Source organism: Manis pentadactyla, chromosome 10, assembly GCF_030020395.1.
Source record: "Manis pentadactyla isolate mManPen7 chromosome 10, mManPen7.hap1, whole genome shotgun sequence".
NCBI lineage: Eukaryota > Metazoa > Chordata > Mammalia > Pholidota > Manidae > Manis > Manis pentadactyla.
The window spans coordinates 105892648-105911441 of record NC_080028.1 but is presented as its reverse complement, the minus strand read 5'-3'; the positions used below and the strand labels follow the sequence as shown (position 1 = coordinate 105911441).

At 44.1% G+C, this 18794-nt stretch overlaps 1 protein-coding gene across 1 annotated transcript in view; it reads right to left on the bottom strand.

The window, feature by feature from the left end:
* Window positions 1–4700: 4700 nt before the first annotated feature.
* The window catches only part of LOC130679396 (putative nuclear envelope pore membrane protein POM 121B), a 40925-nt gene continuing 26831 nt past the window's right edge, over window positions 4701–18794 (bottom strand). The window contains 3 exon segments of the mRNA XM_057488010.1: window positions 4701–5146; window positions 14209–14331; window positions 15913–16239. Of these exon segments, the coding sequence (XP_057343993.1) occupies window positions 4701–5146; window positions 14209–14331; window positions 15913–16239 (896 nt within the window).

Sequence of the window (18794 nt, the reverse complement as noted above, 5' to 3'; positions counted from 1 at the left end):
CACTGAGCCCCAAACTCTGGTGTATCAGACCCTTAGAGCTTGTCTTTTCCACAAATTATCTGACTTCTCAGGGCCTGGTTTCCCCATCCTTGAAATGGGGATTTCAGTGTCTTTCTAACTTAAGAAGGATTCTTGACAGAATAATTACTAATGGAAGTGAGTGCTGAGGACCTTACAAAGACAGTGTTAAGAATCACAAGGACTTTCTAGCCTTACAAGGTCTACTTTTCCAGTAAGAGCAAAATCATTGTCTGAAAATCAGAATTCCTTATCTTGCAGACACTGGTAATCAAGCATTCTTGATTCTTTAAGATAACAAAAATAAAACTTGGCCACTATCCCCCTAATACAGTCACCACATGTGGCAGGTGTCCTTGCTGCTGCCAATTTGTTTACATCTACATATTTACATGAATTTATAAACATTGTTTCATATGCATGTTTTAATATGCACCAAGGTATATACATTTTAGGTATAATTCTGCACCCCAGTATTTTTTTAGAGAATGTTACTGTTGTGATATAGCCATGGTGATGTTTATAAATGCCTTTTATTCCTTTTAACATCTTGGAGGTTTTCTGTCATGTGACCCTGCCACATATATTTATCCACTCCTCTTCCCTTAACGGTCATCTTAGCTGTTTCTGGCCTCATGATGCTCATTTGTCTTGTGTATGAACTACCTGGACATTCCACTTCCTGGTTATTTGCACTTAATGTATTTGGCCTTTAACCCATCTAACTTCTGGCTCTGCTCAAACATTTTCAACTAAATATATAGCAGACTCTAACTTTCAGTGTATAGGATATACAAGAAACTGAGAAACACGTCAAACCTCCCCAAAAGGGTGTAGTCAGCAAAATCCCACAAAGAAATCTTATTGGATAAGTGGCTTCCTTCAACAAAAATTCCAAGAGGAAAAAAGAAAGAGATGAAAGGAGACATATAGTTTAAAAAAAGAACACCATCAAGACAGTGAGAAAACAGAATGGAAGAAAATTTTTGTAAACAATTTATCTGATAAGGTACTTGTATCCTGAAATTATATAGAATTTATAGCTCAACAATAAGAAAAACTCAATTAAAAAAGGGACAAAGGGTCTGAGTAGACATTTCTCCAAAGAAACATACAAATGGCCAATAAGCATATGGAAAGATGCTCAACATCATTAATCATTAGAGAAATGCAAATCAAAGCCTCAAAGAGATATTACTTCGCACTCACTAGAATGGCTATTACCAAAATGACTGTTGACAAGGATGTGAATAAATCAGAACCTTTGCACAGGGCTGGTAGGAATGGAACATGCAGCAGCCTCCTTGGGAAACAGTCTGACAGTTCCTCAAATGGACCCAGCAATTCTACTCTCAGGTATCTATGCAAGAGAAATGAAAACGTGCACATGAATGTTCACAGCAGTATTATTCACAGTGGCCAAAAGGTGGAAATAAGTCAACTGTCCATCAACTGAAGAATGCATAAACAAAATATTTAATATCCATACAACAAAACAGCATTCAGCCACAAAAAGGACCGAAGAAAGATACAGGCCAAATTATGAGCCTTGGAAACATGATACTTAGTAAAAGAGCCAGACACAAAAGGCCACATATTGTATGATTAACTTATATGAAATATCCAGAATAGCCAAATCCATACTGAGAGAAAGTAAAATTGTGGTTGCCTGTGACTGAGGGGAGGGAGAATGAGGAATGGGTGCAAATGGGTATGGGATTCTTTTTGGAGTAATGAAAATGTTCTAAAATTGATTACGGTAATGTTTGCACAACTCTGAATTAAACACTAAAAATATAACCAACTAAAAAACACAACGAGATCTAAAAAACTTCAAAGACAAGCGAATATGCACTGCTTAAACCTCATTTAGGTCCCAAGTCTAAAAATATACTATAAAATTATAAGGAACTGGAAATGTCAACAATATGATGATATTAATGAATTATTACTAATTTCTTATAGGTATGATACTGGAAATGAGTCACATTTTTTAAATGGTGTCCCTACACTTTGGAGATACTTATCAAAATAATCACAGATGAAATGTTACAGTGTCTTGAGATTTGCTTCAACATAAACTGGAGAGAGGGGCAATAGGTAGACAGGTATACAGATGAAGTGGTCATGAGTTGGTAATTGTTCACTAGACTATTCCCTCCACTTTTGTGATTTTCAAATTTTTCTATTAAAAAAGGACAAAAGAGAGGGGATATTTCTATGCCACAGTACTTTACCGTGTGCCAATTATCAATCCCGCAGGTAGAAAAAACCCATTTCAACTGTATCTTCAAGAAACAAGGAGGGGGAATTAGAACTACAAACTGGTCAAAAGGTACAAACTGCACGTTCAGGATAAATAAGTACTAGAAATATAATGAACAAAATGATGCCTATTGCTAACACCACTGTATGATATATAGGAAAGCTGCCAAGAGAATAAATTCTGAGTTCTCAACACAAGGAGAAAATCTTCCTTTACTCTTCTATCATTTCTTTGTATTGTATGTATGTGAGAAAATAGATGTTAGTTAAATCCAGTGTGGTAATCATTTCACAACATATGCAATTCAAGTTATCATGCCGTTTGCCTTAAACTTATGATGTATGTCAATTATTTCTCAATTAAACAGGAAAAAAGAGAAAATGATTGAAAATACCTAGGTCATTCCCCCTTCCATCCTCAGCCACTTGTTCTGCCTTAATTAGAATCTTTGCAAAAGAAGGCTTTCATCCTTAAAGCCTTGTCCTGAAATAGCCATTTGTTGATTTCCTTTCTAATTTGTTTGGCCTTAGACCTAATGATATTTTTCTATTAAATTTTAAAACATTTTAAACTTTGATTGAAATTTGCTCCTTGAAGAATATATGATCAATTTCCCTTGCCTTGTCAATTTCACTTGTTACTGATAAGAAGGCAGAAGAGAGAATGGCCCAGCACTCTGAGCTTGAGATAGAGACTCCCTGTCATATTAAAAGGAAGAGATTTTCAGGGAGCGCCTAGCCTCAGCCCTTGTTCCAGAGCTAGGCTAGAAAGCCACGCCACCTGAACCCCACATGGGTCCTTAGGGAAACAATAACTCTAAGTTCCTGACTACAAACCACGTGAGAGGCACAGTACCAATCACTTTACCTGTAGTTATTCAGTCATTGCAACAAGCCTAGGTGACAGGTACTATTATTTATCCCCATTTTGCTGGGACTTCCAGAAAGTCACTTTCAAGTCAAGTAACTTGCTCTAAATCCACAGCTTTATGGGTCATAGGCAGGCTGTGAACTCAGGCTGTCTGGCTCCAGGGCCTGCACTTAAACCAAGCTGTATGAGCTCTCGGGTGGTAACCACCTTATCACATCTTTGTTGTGGTATCAATAATGCTCAAGGACCAAAAACTTTAATTAGGCCAAAAATCATTCACTCTGGCAACAGAAGCTGGAGTACCTCTCGGGAAACCCCCTTGGCAGCTTCCTCGTTAGGACCATCAATTTCACAAATCTTGCTCTTGACTAGCAAAACAAAAGGCACACAATTGTAAAAAAGTGATCCACAGAGATAACCCAAAAGTGAAAAATGAAGAGAGACGGATCCCTCTAACCTCCAGAAACTCCTGGGTTAAAGGCTAGGGCCAAGGGGGCTGGACACAAGGACTCTTCAGAGGCAATCCCACAGAGAGGGGAAAACAGATGGTGAGGGTAGGTGGGTGCTCTTAAGTAAATCCAGATCCCAGTTGGGCAACCCGAGAGGCTTCCCTGAGTCACTCCTACCTCCACATGCAACACCCAGGAATGACTTAGCACCACACCACCGAGATCTCTTCAGAGGAAAGGACTGAGAATACCATCAAGTCCAGGGACTAAACTTCAAATACACTGAGGACAAGCTGTCCACACGCACTTCCCTGACCCTCCCAACCTCCCCACCAAAACTACATCCTTCACTGATGGGAGGGAGAGGGGCGGACTGGGAAAACCAAAGGATGGTCCCCAGATGGGCTCAGCATTGGACAAGGAGGGAAGGTTTGCAGGCATGGACAAGGGAGACCTCAAATAAGCTAGGAAAAGAACTGGAAGGAGCTGGAGAATGAAAAAATAACCAAAACGTAAGAAGCAAGGACCAGAAAGGGAAACTCAGGCTGACTGGGAACAACTGGTGACTGGAACAGCAAAGCGCTGGGGGACAGGAGACAAGAGAATAGAAGGGACAGGGGAGACGAAGCGGCTGGACAGCTCAGAGACCTCTGGGGACTGAGAGCCAGGAGGTCTAAGTCTCCAGGGATGACACTCCGTCTGTGTGGAGCGAATGGGGACAAGAGGCCTTGGTGGTGGGAATGACTGGGGAGCAGGGGGGCAGGAACTGGGTCTCAGTAGGCTGAGCAGTTAAGAGGGACTGAGACCCTGGAGGTCTGAGGTCTGGGGGCCTGGTAACCGGGCAGGGAGGTCGGAGCACGGGCAGAGGCAGGAAAACGGGGGGCAGATGTCTAGGAGCGGGTTGTAAGTGATGGACAAGAGTCAGGGACTAGAGAGACGCCTGAGAACTGCGGGTGTCCGGGGCCAGGAAATGGGCGTGCCTGGCATCAGGGAACCGGGAGCTTTGCAACGGGGGTCTGCGGGCAGCGGGACGCGGGGACCCCGAAGCCGGAGGCGGGTCACGGCGGCGTCGCCGCCACTCACCGTTCATGGTGCCGCTACCCTGGCCTGTGCCTGCGCCGCGCGCCGCCACTGCCGCCACTGCCGCCGCGGAGCTCCAGACAGGCCTGGAGACAGCGCGCCCCGCCCCGCCCCGCCCCGCCGGCCGCCCAGCTCCGGCCCCCGCCCCGGAACGTACACCCGGGCACCGTGGGGGCCCCGGGGCTGCGGTTCTGGGCGTTCAGCGAAGCCGCGGGGCCCTGGCCGGTGGCCCCCCCCCCCCGTGGGAGCCCCCGCAGCGTCAGGAGGCGGCCGGCCACACAGGGCGCCTCCCCGCCGGGCGGGCTCCCACAGCCGTCGGACACCGCGAGCCGGGCCTCGAGGAAGGAGACCACATCGCTCCAGGGCGCCGGAGGCCGAGAGGGGAAACCGAGTCGTGGGCCAAAGCGTGGGGACAAGGAGGCGGGCAGCCCCGCAGGGCGACTCGGAGGACACGACTTTTGAGCTGAGATCTGGATGAGAAGGAGACGGCCCCGGAAGAGAGACTGAGAGAATCTGAATTTGAGCAAATCAGATCAGATAAATTTTGTGCTGTCTCTTGCACCTTTTCTTTTAAAATCTTATGCATAACTACTTATTAGAATTATAATTTTACATATGCTTATGATACAAATATGGAATCTTTGCTACCTATTCTGTGTTTAAGATTAATCCTAAACATTTTACCAATTGAGCCAAGATACTCATTGTGTATAAGCTCTGCAAGATTTCACATTGTGTTTTTATATAACAAAAGTCTGAAACTTGATTTTTCATTTTAAATTAAACAGGATATGGGTACTGTGGTCCTGGGAAAGCTGGAATCAGGATCTATTTGTAAAGACCACCAGCTTGTGATGATGCCAAACAAGGTAAGAGTAAATAATACTCTTTCTCATTTAGATTTTCTCTTCAAAATATTAGCAAGGAGCCAGAACTTTTCAAGAGCTTAGGGATTTCCATTAAAAACTTGAGATTAATAAAATGTAATCCTGGATTTTAACAATTAAGTATAGCATTTAATACAGAATAGAATTTGTTAGACTTCAGAGAATCTCTTACCATGCTCATTCCAGGCACAGTGAATTTAAAAAGGTATCCATTGTCAATGTAAGGCTTAGGTGTAATTAGCAACTTGCAGATTATACTTTTTAGGTTTCTTGATGCCTTATACATTGGAGGATGGAGTCTCCTATCATAGTCTCTTACTTTCTGAGGCAGTTATCTCTGCTACTTGAAGATCAGTGACAACTGAAGGAAAATAACGGTCAGGTGAAATCCTTGCTCAATTTTGTCTGTAGAGCAGTCACAGAAGTAGAATTTGCTCATGGAGATAGAAGGTAGACTGGTGGTTGCCAGGGGCTGGGGGAGAAGAATGGGAAGGAACTGCTTAATGGACGTAGGGTTGTGGGGTGGTGATGTTTGGGAGCTGGGTACCAGGTATAGTTGTACAACATTGTGAATGGAATAGATGCCGCTGAAGTGTACAATGTAAAATGGATTTAAAAAGTAAATTGTATATAAGTATATACTACAACAGAATGAAAAGTACAATTCACTGTGTGCTGGTGAACTTAGTGCCAGGCTATTGCTCTAGGTGAGGGGCCTTAATATATGAGTTACAGATTCTCTGTGGAAGTGATCACCTTATGCTAATTACTGGGCAGGTCCATGTAACATATCCCAGAGTTGCTCGGCAAACCTTAAAAACGCACTGCACTTTAGTCATCTTGACTCTCAGTGGAAAATAAAGTTAACTATTTTAAAAGACACAGATGCAGACTATTTTATATTAAAAACAGCTAATGGGTAGGCAACCTATGGATTGGCAAAATACAATTACATACCATAAATCTGATAAGAGGTTAATATCCAAAATACGTCAAAAAGTCCTGCAACTCAAAAACAAAACAAAAAAATAACCTGACTGGAAAATGAGCAAAGGGCTTGATTTCTCCAAAGAGGATGTACAAACGGCCAATAAGCACAAGAAAAGACATTCAACATCACTCGTCATTGGGGAAATGCAGATCAGGACCACAGTAAAATACCACCTCACAGCCATCAGGATAGCTATGATCAAAAAACAGAAAATAACAAATGTTGTCAGGGATGTGGAGAAATTGGAATGCTTGTGCACTCTCAGTGGGAATGTAAAATTGTGCAGCTGCTAAGGAATATGTAATGGTATTTCCTCAAACAAAGAATAAAATCCTATGACCCAGCATTTCCACTTCTGCATATATACACCAAATCATTGAATACCGAGCTTCAGGAACCTTTGCTCACAGCAGCATTATTCGCAGTAGCTAAGACATGGAAGCAACCTGTCATGTCCATTGATGGATGAGTGGATGAACAAAATGTCATGTACACATTACAGTGGGATTATTCAGCTTAAAGGGGAAAGAAATTCTGATACACGGCAACAAGGATGAACCTTGAAGGCATTATGCTAAGTGAAATAAGCTAGTCACAAAAAGATAAATAACATATGGTTCAACTTCTATGAGGTACTTAGAGCAGGTAAAATCCTTAATACCTTTCATGAACTAAGAGAATAGATTTGCTGGTCTCAATCTTAATTTTTTTGTGACTATGACTATGGATTAAAGATTAGACTAGCTGTATTGTGTTTAGCTATAAAAGACCATATTTGTAGAGAGGGATTGTTACACTGGATTATTTGGGCAAAAACTAGTAAACAAGTAAACTTGTCAAGTAGACGGTGGAACTGCTATTTTCTACCCTTTTATCCTGTTACTGTAAAGAACTTAGCTAACAAACATGGTTGTATTTCAGTACTAGGAATGAATTTCAAGGGTCAGGTATCCATCATGTATAAACTGCCTTTGGGAAAGAAAAAAATTCTGTAGGGGCAGAGAGAGAGAATGCTCTAGAGCTTAGCAAGTGACTAGAATTCTGGAGGGGAGTGTCATCCTGGATTCTCCATTGTTTACCTACCATCATGAGATAGTTTATTTCCTCTTGAAGGGTGGTATTTTCTGGTTTGTGTTTCACAAATATGAATTATGTCCAAGGGCAGAAATGGAGTAAAAATACGGAAATAATTGTGGGTATTGATGTTAACATTTTTTCTCATCTGTATGTTCTTTCTTAAAAACTATTGCGGTAAAAGACAGGTAAATTTTACCATTAGTGATATTTAGTGCTTCGTAGGATTGTGTGACCATCACCCCTTTCTGGCTCCAGAACATTTCCATCACCCCAAAGGCAAGCCCGGTGCCCATGAAACAGCTGAAGTTCTTTCTCTTTCTAAACTTTATTGTTATTTTTTTTGGTATGGTTAATATACAATCACCTGAACAACATTATGGTCAGTAGACACTCCCCATTATCAAGTCCCCCCCACATATGGCATTACACTCACAGTCCATCCTCCCCAGTCTCTTTCCCTTGGTAGCTGTCAGTCCATTACTGGGTTCTGTGAATCTGCTGTTTTGTTCCTTCAGCTTTTTCTTGGTTCTTATGCTCCACAGATGAGTGAAATCATTTGGTACTTGTCTTTCTCCACCTGGTTTATTTCACTGAGCATAATACCCTCTAGCTCCATCCATGTTGTTGCAAATGGTAGATTTGTTTTATTCTTATGGCTGAATACTAGTCTATTGTGTATATGTACCACATCTTCTTTATCCATTCATCTACTCATGGACACTTAGATTGCTTCCATTTCTTGGCTATTGTAAATAGTGCTGCGATAAACATAGGGTTGCATATGTCTTTCTCAAACTGGGCTGCTGCATTCTTAGGGTCAATTCCTAGGAGTGGAATTCCTGGGTCAAATGGTATATCTATTTTGAGTTTTCTGAGGAACCTCCATACTGCTTTCCACAATGGTTGAACTAATTTACATTCCCACCAGCACTGTAGGAGGGTTCCTCTTTCTCCACAACCTTGCCAGCATTTGTTGTTGTTTGTCTTTTGGATGGTGGCCATCCTTAGTGGTGTGAGGTGATATCTCATTGTGTTTTTAATTTGCATTTCTCTTATGAGTAGGGATGTGCAGCATCTTTTAATGTTTCCGTTGGCCATCTGAATTTCTTCTTTGGAGACCTGTCTTTTCAGATCCTGTGCCCATTTTTTAATTGGATTATTTGCTTTTTGTTTGTTTAGGTGCGTGAACTCCTTATACATTTTGGATGTCAACCCCTTATCGGATCTGTCATTCATGAGTATATTCTCCCATACTGTAGGATACCTATTTGTTCTATTGATGGTGTCCTTTGCTGTACAGAAGCTTTACAGCTTGATATAGTTCCACTTGTTCATTTTTGCTTTTGTTTCCCTTGCCCAGGGAGATATGTTCATGAAGATGTTGATCATGTTTATATCCAAGAGATTTTTGCCTATGTTTTTTTCCTAAGAGTGTTTTATGGTTTCAAGACTTACATTCAGGTCTCTGACCCATTTTGAACTTACTTTTGTGTATGGGGTTAGACAATGATCCAGTTTCATTCTCTCACATGTAGCTGTCCAATTTTGCCAACACCAGCTGTTGTAGAGGCTGTCATTTCCCCATTGTATGCCCATGGCTCCTTTATCATATATTAATTGATCATATGTTTGGGTTAATATCTGGACTCTCTATTCTGTTCCACTGGTCTGTGGGTCTGTTCTTGTGCCAGTAACAAATTGTCTTGATTACTGTAGTTTTGTAGTAGAACTTGAAGTAATCTGGATACCTTTTATTCCTTTGTATTGTCTGATTGCCGTGGCTAGGACCTCCAGAACTATGTTGAATAAAAGTGGGGAGAGTGGGTGTGCTTGTCTTGTTCCCTATCTTAAAGGAAAAGCTTTCAGCTTCTTGCTGTTAAGTATAATGTTGGCTGTGGGTTTGTCATATATGGCCTTTATTATGTTGAGGTACTTGCCCTCTATACCCATTTTTGTTGAGTTTTTATCATGAGTGGACATTGAATTTTGTCAAATGCTTTTTCAGCATCTGTGGAGATGATCATGTGGTTTTTGTCCTGTTTGTTGATGTAGTGGATGATGTTGATGGAAGTTTTCGAATGTTGTACCATCCTTGCATCCCTGGGATGAATCCCACTTGATCCTGATGATCTTTTTGATGTGTTTTTGAATTCAGTTTGCTAATATTTTGTTGAGTATTTTTGCATCTATGTTCATCAGAGATATTGGTCTGTAATTTTCTTTTTTTGTGGTGGCTTTGCCTGGTATTGGTATTAACAGTGATGTTGGACTTGTAGAATGAGTTTGGGAGTATTCCCTCCTCTTCTACTTTTTGGAAAACTAAGGAGGTTGGGTATTAGGTCTTCACTAAATGTTTGATAACATTCAGCGGTAAAGCCATCTGGTACAGGGGTTTTGTCTTAGGTAAGTTTTTGACTACAGATTCAATTTCATTGCTGGTAATTGGTCTGTTCAGATTTTCTGTTTCTTTCTGGGTCAGCCTTGGAAGGTTGTATTTTTCTAGAAAGCTGTCCATTTCCTCTAGCTTATCCAGTTTGTTAGTATATAATTTTTCATAGTATTCTCTAATAATGCTTTGTATTTCTGTGGTGTCCATAGTGATTTTTCCTTTAAAATAACCAGCTCCTGCTTTCATCAATTCTTTCTTTTGTTTTATTCTTCTCAATTTTATTTACTTCTGCTCTAATCTTTATTATATACCTCCTTCTACTGACTTTAAGCTTCATTTGTTCTTCTTTTTTTAGTTTCATTAATTGTGAGTTTAGACTGTTCATATGGGATTCTTCTTTCCTGAGGTAGGCCTGTATTGCAATATACTTTCCTCTTAGCACAGCCTTGGCTGCGTCCCACAGATTTTGCAGTGTTGAATCATTGTCATCCTTTGTCTCCCTATATTGCTTGATCTCTGTTTTTATTTGGTTATTGATCCATTGGTTATTTAGGAGCATGTTGTGAAGCCTCCATGTGTTTGTGGGATTTTTCATTTTCTTTGCCTAATTTATTTCTAGTTTCATACCTTTCTGGTCAAACAAACTGGTTAGTACAATTTCAATCTTTTTGAATTTAGCGAGGCTCTTTTTATGGCCTAGGATATGGTCCATTCTAGAAAATGTTCCATGTGCACTTGAGAAGAATGTGTATTCTGCTGCTTTTGGGTGTAGAGTTCTATACATGTCTGTTAGGTCCATCTGTTCCAATGTGTTGTTCAGTGCTTCTTTTGCCTTACCTTATTTTCTGTCTGGTTGATCTGTCCTTCAGAGTGAGTGGAGTGTTGAAGTCTCATAGAATGAATGCATTGCATTCTATTTCCCCTTTTAATTCTGTTACTATTCGTTTCACATATGTAGGTTCTCCTGTGTTGAGTGCATAGATATTTATACTGGTTATATTATCTTGTTGGATTGATCCCTTTATCATTACATAATGTCCTTCTTTGTCTCTTGTGACTTTCTTTGTTTTGAAGTCTACTTTGTGTGATACAAGTACTGCAACTCCTGCTTTTTTCTCTCTATTAGCTGCATTAAATATCTTTTTCCATCCCTTCACTTTTAGTCTGTGTATATCTTTGGGTTTAAAGTGAGTCTCTTGTAGGCAGCATATAGATGGGTCTTGCTTTTCATCCATTCAGTGACTCTATGTCTTTTGATGGGTGCATTCAGACCATTTACATTTAGGGAGATAGTCCCTAGGTATGTACTTATTGCCATTGCAGGCTTTAGATTCGTGGTTACCAGAGGTTCAAGGGTAACTTCCTTACTATCTAAGAGTCTAACTTAACTCACTTAATATGCTATTACAAACACAGTCTAAAGGTTCTTTTTTTTCTCCTCCTTTTTCTTCCTCCTCCATTCTTTATATATTAGGTGGTCATATTCTGTACTCTTTGTCTATCCCTTGATTGACTTTGGAGATAGTTCTTGCCTAGTCATTAGCTGTTCTACTTTCTTTACTGTGGTTTTACCACCTCTGATAACAGCTATTACAGCTTACGAATCCTTCCATCTATAGCAGTCCCTCCAAAATAAATGGTAGAGGCAGTTTGTGGGAGGTAAATTCCCTCAGCTGTTGCTTATCTGGAAATTGTTTAATCCCTCCTTTAAATTTAAATGATAACCCAGCTGGATAAAGTGTTCTTGGTTCCAGGCCCTTCTGCTTCATTGCATTAAATACATCATGCCACTCCTTTCTGGCCTGTAAAGTTTCTGCTGAGAAGTCTGATGATAGCCTGATGGGATTTCCTTTATAAGTCATCTTATTTCTCTCTCTGGCTGCTTTTAATAGTCTGTCCTTATCCTTAATCTTTGCCATTTTAATTCCTATATGTCTTGTGTTGTCATCCTTGGGTCTCTTGTGTTGGGAGATCTGTGCACCTCCATGGCCTGAGAGACTATCTCCTCCCCCAGACCGAGGAATTTTTCAACAATTACCTCCTCAAAGATACTTTCTATCCATTTTTCTCTCTGTTCTTCTTCTGGTACCCCTATAATGCAAATATTGTTCCATTTAAATTGGTCACACAGTTCTCTCAATATTCTTTCATTCTTAGAGATCCTTTTTTCTCTGTGCCTCAGCTTCTTTGTATTCCTCTTCTCTCATTTGTATTTCATTTATCATCTCCTCCACCATATCTAATCTGATTTTAAAACTTTCCATTGTATGTTTCATTTCTGATACTGTGTTCAATAATGATTAGATCTCCAACCAGAATTCCTCCCTGAGTTCTTGAATATTTTTCTGTACTTCCATGAGGATGTTAATGATTTTTATTTTGAAATCCCTTTCAGGCAGATTCATGAAGCCGATTTCATTTGAATCTTTCTCAGGGGTTGTATTCCTATTCATAATTTTACTCTGAACCAGGTTCCTTTGGCATTTCATATTTGTATATGGCGCCCTCTAGTGTCCAGAAGCTCTACTATCTGGAGCTTCTCAGTCCCTGAAGCAATGTTGGGGGTCGTAGGGGAGTGGTATTGGTGCTTGGGGGGAGGAAAGAGCTGTTTCCTGCTTCCCGGCTGCGGTGCTGTTTCCACTGCCAGAACTAGTGAGCCGAACACACAGGTATAAGGCTCTATGCTTTGCATTTGTAGTTGCTGTAGACAGGGCTTCCCTCTGCATGGCCAAATGCAAGGGGTGGGCTTTGACGGTTTGCAAGCCAGGTGGGGCTGGCTGGGAGAAAGGTGCAGTAGGCTGCTTATCACGGAGGTGGTCCTTGGAGCTGTGTAGCCACCCAGGGAGCTGGAGTTCCTGAAGATCATGAAAGCTCCCAACCTGCTGGGCAGAGTGCACATGGACAATTTTGTCTGCCTCTCCTTTCTCCTGAGCAATAAGCTCTGTGCAATCCTTGGCCCTTTATCAGCCCTCTTGCTGTTTGGAAGTCTCTCAGATTTCCCGGCTTTCTTTTGTCCCAGAGTAGCCAGATATGGATCCCTACTTTCCACAAGCAGCTGGAATCTCAATCTCTCCAGGTGTTCTGCCTGTCTTAGCTCTCCAACCCCCTAATCACGAGAGTACCATGAAATGTATGTTTGTGCCCCCATATCAGATCTCCAGAGTTAGGCATTCAGCAGTCCCAGGCCTCCACTCCCTCCCTGCTCCTCAGTGGCACCTGACTGCCAGTGAGGTCACTTCTCTCTTGGCCTCTTCTTTGAGGCACTGCACCCTGTTAGGCAGGAAAATAGATATGAGTGGGATGGAAAGAGAATAAGGCCAGGAAAAAGTCCACTAAAAATGATCCAAAGTGAATCAGATAAAGCTCAAAAAGCCAGGACCAACTTGGCCTGGAATGTTTGAATATTCCCCAGAGAAAGGAGGGTACCTCAGCATAGCCCATGGCTTTACTGTGTTAATCATGCAGGCACAGATTATTTTTTTAACTTTACCTACATGCTTTTTTTTTTCTCCTTTGGCACTAATCAAGTAGTTTGCAATCTGGGCAATTAATAATGGCAAGCAAGCCCAGCAAAAACAACATAGTCACAGGCAGGAAGGATTCCATCTTAAAAATAAGATTGCATTTTAATACCCAGGATGTTAAGAAGATTCTTAACTTACTCTCTAGCAAACAGACAATAACTCAGCCCACCTTGGGTGCCAGGCAGGCAGTCTTGTTTGATATGCTCCCAGACCAGGAAGGCTGGGCTCCCAGGGAGAAATCACAGCAGGAAGTTCCTTGTGTTAAGTTAGTTCTAAGTATTATTCAAAGACCACCTAACAGGTCTGCAGCCCCAGACCTTAGTCACATTACTGAAGAATCCTTAAAAGAGGGAACCCCCAAACTCTCGGGGCGCTCCTCTCCCTGAGGTCACGTGCACCTTCTAAGTGTGTAAACTTTTCACTTTAAACTGTCTCTTTTCAACATTTCAGGGTGCTTCTCTCTGAGGTTGACTGCACTTTTTCTGTAAGTAATTTTAAATAAAACTTTTCCTCTGCTTCACTACTGTGTCTCTGCCTTTCAATTCTTTTTTGCAGTGGGGCCAACGGCCAAGGAAAATACACAACACTCCCCCAACAACCCCAACCCATCTTCAAGGAATACGCAGGTCACCCTGACTAGAGAGACTTGCAACTTACCAGAGGTTCCAGGTCCAGCAAAGCCCTGGGCAGGCGCTGAGGATGCCCCAGAGGAGAGGCTGCTGCCTGATGTACCCAATACAGGGGCAGGGGTGTTCTGACCAAAGGTGGGTGTGGATGTGCCTGGAATGGAGAGACCGCAAAGAACTGTGACAGCTAGGCCCACAAGAAGAAGGTGTCAAAGCAGGCAGTAATGAACTGGGGGGAGGTCTGCTTGCAAATGCATCCCCACAGGATCCCTTAGCCCGCACCACTGTCCGGCTCACCCCTCAGTAAGGAAGCACGTGGGGTGACTGGGTCCTAACCCCTGTGCTCCACGTGAGCCGGAGCTCACCCCCCACCACCACCAGCTGCAGCAGAGCACAAGCCCCTTACCTGCCCTTTGGCCACCTGAGGAGGAGAACCTTTGCACTCCCTTGGCCACCACAGCACAGCTGAGGGGGACACTGAGTAGACCTCCCTTCTCTCATGGCTAATGTTATGTCTCTTCCCTGTTTGCCTGCTCCCTCTCCTCTAATTCATTGTAGCCCCACACCACAGTCAGCCCCCATCCTCCCACAGGCCCACTCGAACTTGATCTCTTGCACACGCTTGCCCTCATGACGCCTCCTGCCCAGTGCTGGGCTATCCTCCACAGTGGCTCTATGGGAAGATCCTCTCACATGTATCTGTATCTGTCTAGGCCTGAGGTGCGGTGGGTGCCTGCCAAGGTGCTGACCTTGCATGTAATCTTCCCCCCCACCTGGCCTCTGGGGGTCACACCTTATTGCAATCAGGAAGTGATCCTGCCCAAGATCTCAGATGTGAGCACAGTGCTCTCCCTGCTACCGTGCCAATCACACCCACTCCAGATCCTCTGCCTCATCAGGGCCTGTAGTCAGTCCCCTGCACCTCCTGCTCCCTGTACCATTTAACCAGGTTGGGTTCACTCTCTATCCACTTATTTTAGATCCACACCTCAAGCCTGACTGTTGCTGGGCAGACACACACAACTGTGCTGACCGGCCTTGCTTCAAATTCCTAACCACAATTTCCCAGACTTCACAACTGCCCGGCACGGCTCTCCCATGTCGTTTTCTCCCCATCTCCAAAATGACTACTGAGAGAGGCCCTCCTTGGTACACATCACCCCCTAATGTGCTCCAAGGAGCTCTTATATACAGTGAAGAAAACGGAAGCTACCTGGGCCCAAACTCCTTATCATGCATCTTCCACATGGCAAATAAAATCACTTCCTTCTGCCTGAAATTCTATGGTGACTTCCCTTAGTACTTTAACAAAAACATTTTAAAAGGCCATCAATGAATTTCTTTCTGCCTATCTCTTAGTGTCATTTTATCCCACTTTCCTTTTTAAACCTCTAGCCGCACCTGGCTTTTGTCTGCTCATGAAAACATTAGGCTCCTGTCCACCTTTGTGCCTTTGCCCCTGTGCCTGCAACGCCCTCACCACCAGCCGCTGTCCCTGCTCCCAACTCTGGAACTACGGCTATGGCCTCGGTTTCCTATTGCCTCAGAAAGGCGGCTGCTGTCTACCTAAATAGCTCCTCCGGTCATGAGTTACATGGCTACCTGACACTGCTTACAGATAACATCTGTGATAATATCTGTCTCTTCACCACAGCGTACAGCTCTGAGAGCAGAGACCGTGTCGCCACTTAAAACAGCGCCTGGCACTGCAGACCGAGCCCATTCCAAATCTCACCTGCAAACACAGACATGTTCTGAGGTGTGCCAGCCACGTGGAAGGGAAAGGGTGTGCTCTGGCCAGCTGCAGCCAGGGAGTTCTGACTCAAGCCTCCCAAGAAAGGAGCCGTGCTGCCGGTGCTCCCACTCTGTCCTGCGCCAAAGCCGAACACCCCAGTGGTGGAAATGCTGTGGGGGGCAGGCACGCTCATCCCAAAGCCCCCACTGCCAGCGGGACCTGCTAACAACCCGGACATGAAGGGCGATGACGGGATGCTGCCAAACACTGAGCTACTGGTCCCGCTGCTGTTGGTCTGAGTTGTAGCTCCAAAGCCCGAGGTGGTGGCTGCAAAAAAGGAGGAAACATGGATCATTGTCTAACCCCATACACAAAAGTAAATTCAAAATGGATCAAAGACCTGAATGTAAGCCATGAAAACAAAAAACTCTGAGAAAAAAACATAGGCAATAATCTCTTGGACATAAACATGAGCAACTTCTTCATGAACATATCTCCCCAGGCAAGGGAAACAAAAGCAAAAATGAAAAAAATGGGACTATACCAAGCTGAAAAGCTTTTGTACAGCAAAGGACACCATCAATAGAACAAATAGGCATCCTACTGTATGGGAGAATATATTCATGAATGACAGACCCGATAAAGGCTTGCCATCCAAAATATATAAAGAGCTCACACACCTCAACAAACAAAAAGCAAATAATCCAACTAAAAAATGGGCAGAGGAGCGGAACAGACACTTCTCCAAAGAAGGAACTCAGGCGGCCAATAGACACGTGAAAATATGCTCCACATCACTTGTCATCAGAGAAATGCAAATTAAAACCACAATGAGATATCACCTCACACCAGTAAGGATCACCACCATCCAAAAGACAAACAACAACGTATGTCGGTGAGGTTGTGGAGAAAGGGAAACCATCCTACACTGTTGGTGGAAATGTAAATTAGTTTAGCCATTGTGGAAATGAATATGGAGGTTCCTCAAAAAGCTCAAAATAGAAATACCATTTGACACAGTAATTCCTCTTCTAGGAATTTATCCTAAGAATACAGCAGCCCAGTTTGAAAAAGACAGATGCACCCCTGCGTTTATTGCTGCACTATTTACAATAGCCAAGAAACGGAAGCAACCTAAGTGTCCATCAGTAGATGAATGGATAAAGAAGATGTGGTACATATACACAATGGAATATTATTCAGCCATAGAAGAAAACAAATCCTACCATTTGCAACAACATGGATGGAGCTAGAGGGTGTTATGCTCAGTGAAATAAGCGAGGCAGAGTAAGACAAGTACCAGATGATTTCACTCATATGTGGAGTATAAGAACTAAGGAAAAACTGAAGGAACAAAACTGCAGCAGAATCACAGAACCCAACAAGGGACTAACAGTTACCAAAGGGAAAGGGACTGGGGAGGATGGGTGGGAAGGGAGGGATAAGGGGGGGAGAAGAGAGCGGGCCTTACAATTAACATGTATAATGGAGGGTTGGGCATGGGGAGGCCTGTGCATCACAGAGAACACAAGTAGTGATTTTGCAGCATCTTACTACACTGATGGACAGTGACTAATGGGGTATGTGGGGGGAACTTGGTGAAGGGAGGGTCTAGTAAACATAGCTCCTTGGTGCAGGATGGGGTGCCAAAGAGAGGCTGCGGGTTTCAACCCACAAAATCCTGACCACACAGCACTGCCAAAGCCTGGCTACGGTGGGGCCAGAGCTGCTGATCTTCCAAAAGGAACGGAGCTGCCGAAGCTGGGGGCCAGGGCTGGCTTGGCGGCCCCCATCTGCTGTCTGTCAGTGGCCCCGAACATGGGCTGTGGGGTGACTCCAGGATAGGAAGGAATGGGGGGCCTGGTGCCAGAACCAAAGGGAATGTTGAAGGCTGGGGTGGCAGTGCTGCTGAATGTCAGTGCAGGCTGGCTCGGAGCGACGGGTGTGAAGGTCGTGAGGGTGCCACCAAAGCCACCAAAACTGGCGGTGCTGCTGCCAGCAGCTGTCTGGATGGCACCAGGCAGGGACTGGCCGAATGTCATGGCTGTTGTTGGAGCAGGTGTGGCCAGCGCCTTGCCAAACTGGAGTATGGAGCCCATGGCTGGGGTAGAGCTGGCCCCAGGGGCAAGAGGGGCACCAAAGAGAACAGGCTGGGCAGTGGAAGCAGTGGAGCTGGTCATGCTGCTCGCAGTGCTGGTCACACTGCTCGCACCAAAGCCAAAGACAGGCTTCTGGGTGGAGTCCGCGGCTGTGCCGGTGGTGGTCCCCCAAGCCGCTGCTGAGGGGACACTGACACTGGCCTGGCCAGGAAACAGAGGGGCATTCGTGCTAGTGCCTGAAGTATTCTGACTGAAGGAGAAAGGAGTTGACAAGGGCAAAGATGTAGGTAGCCCTGTGCTGCTAAAAACAGGACTGAAAGTGAGGGGAGGCTGCTGGTAGTCGGGGTGGGGACAGAGCTGGAAGATGCCACCGTTGCGACATGGGAACGGCTGAATGGCACAGGACCCTCATTCCCACTTCTAGGTGGAGCCACAAAGATGGGCTTGAACATGGGATGTGCTGAAGACACAGCAAGAGCTGCCGAGGCAGAAGGGTTAGCAGGTGGGCTGCTCGGTGTTCTAAATGGAACACTGGGCTTCAGGGTGGGGCCTGGGGCAGGCGGGGCCTGGGGTTTGGCAGATGTCTCAGCCTGAGAGGCCAGAGGTGACTTGGTGGCATCACAGGCTGGTATTGCGGGAGAGGCAGGGGTCAGCCCCGAGAAAGTTTCTGTGGACCTGGAGTCTGACGAGGGCTGGGGAGGGACCCTGGCTGTGAAGAGCCAAGAGGGCCCAGAAGACCTGGTGTCGTCAGGGGCGAACGGGCATTGGGGGTGGCTGTCAGGC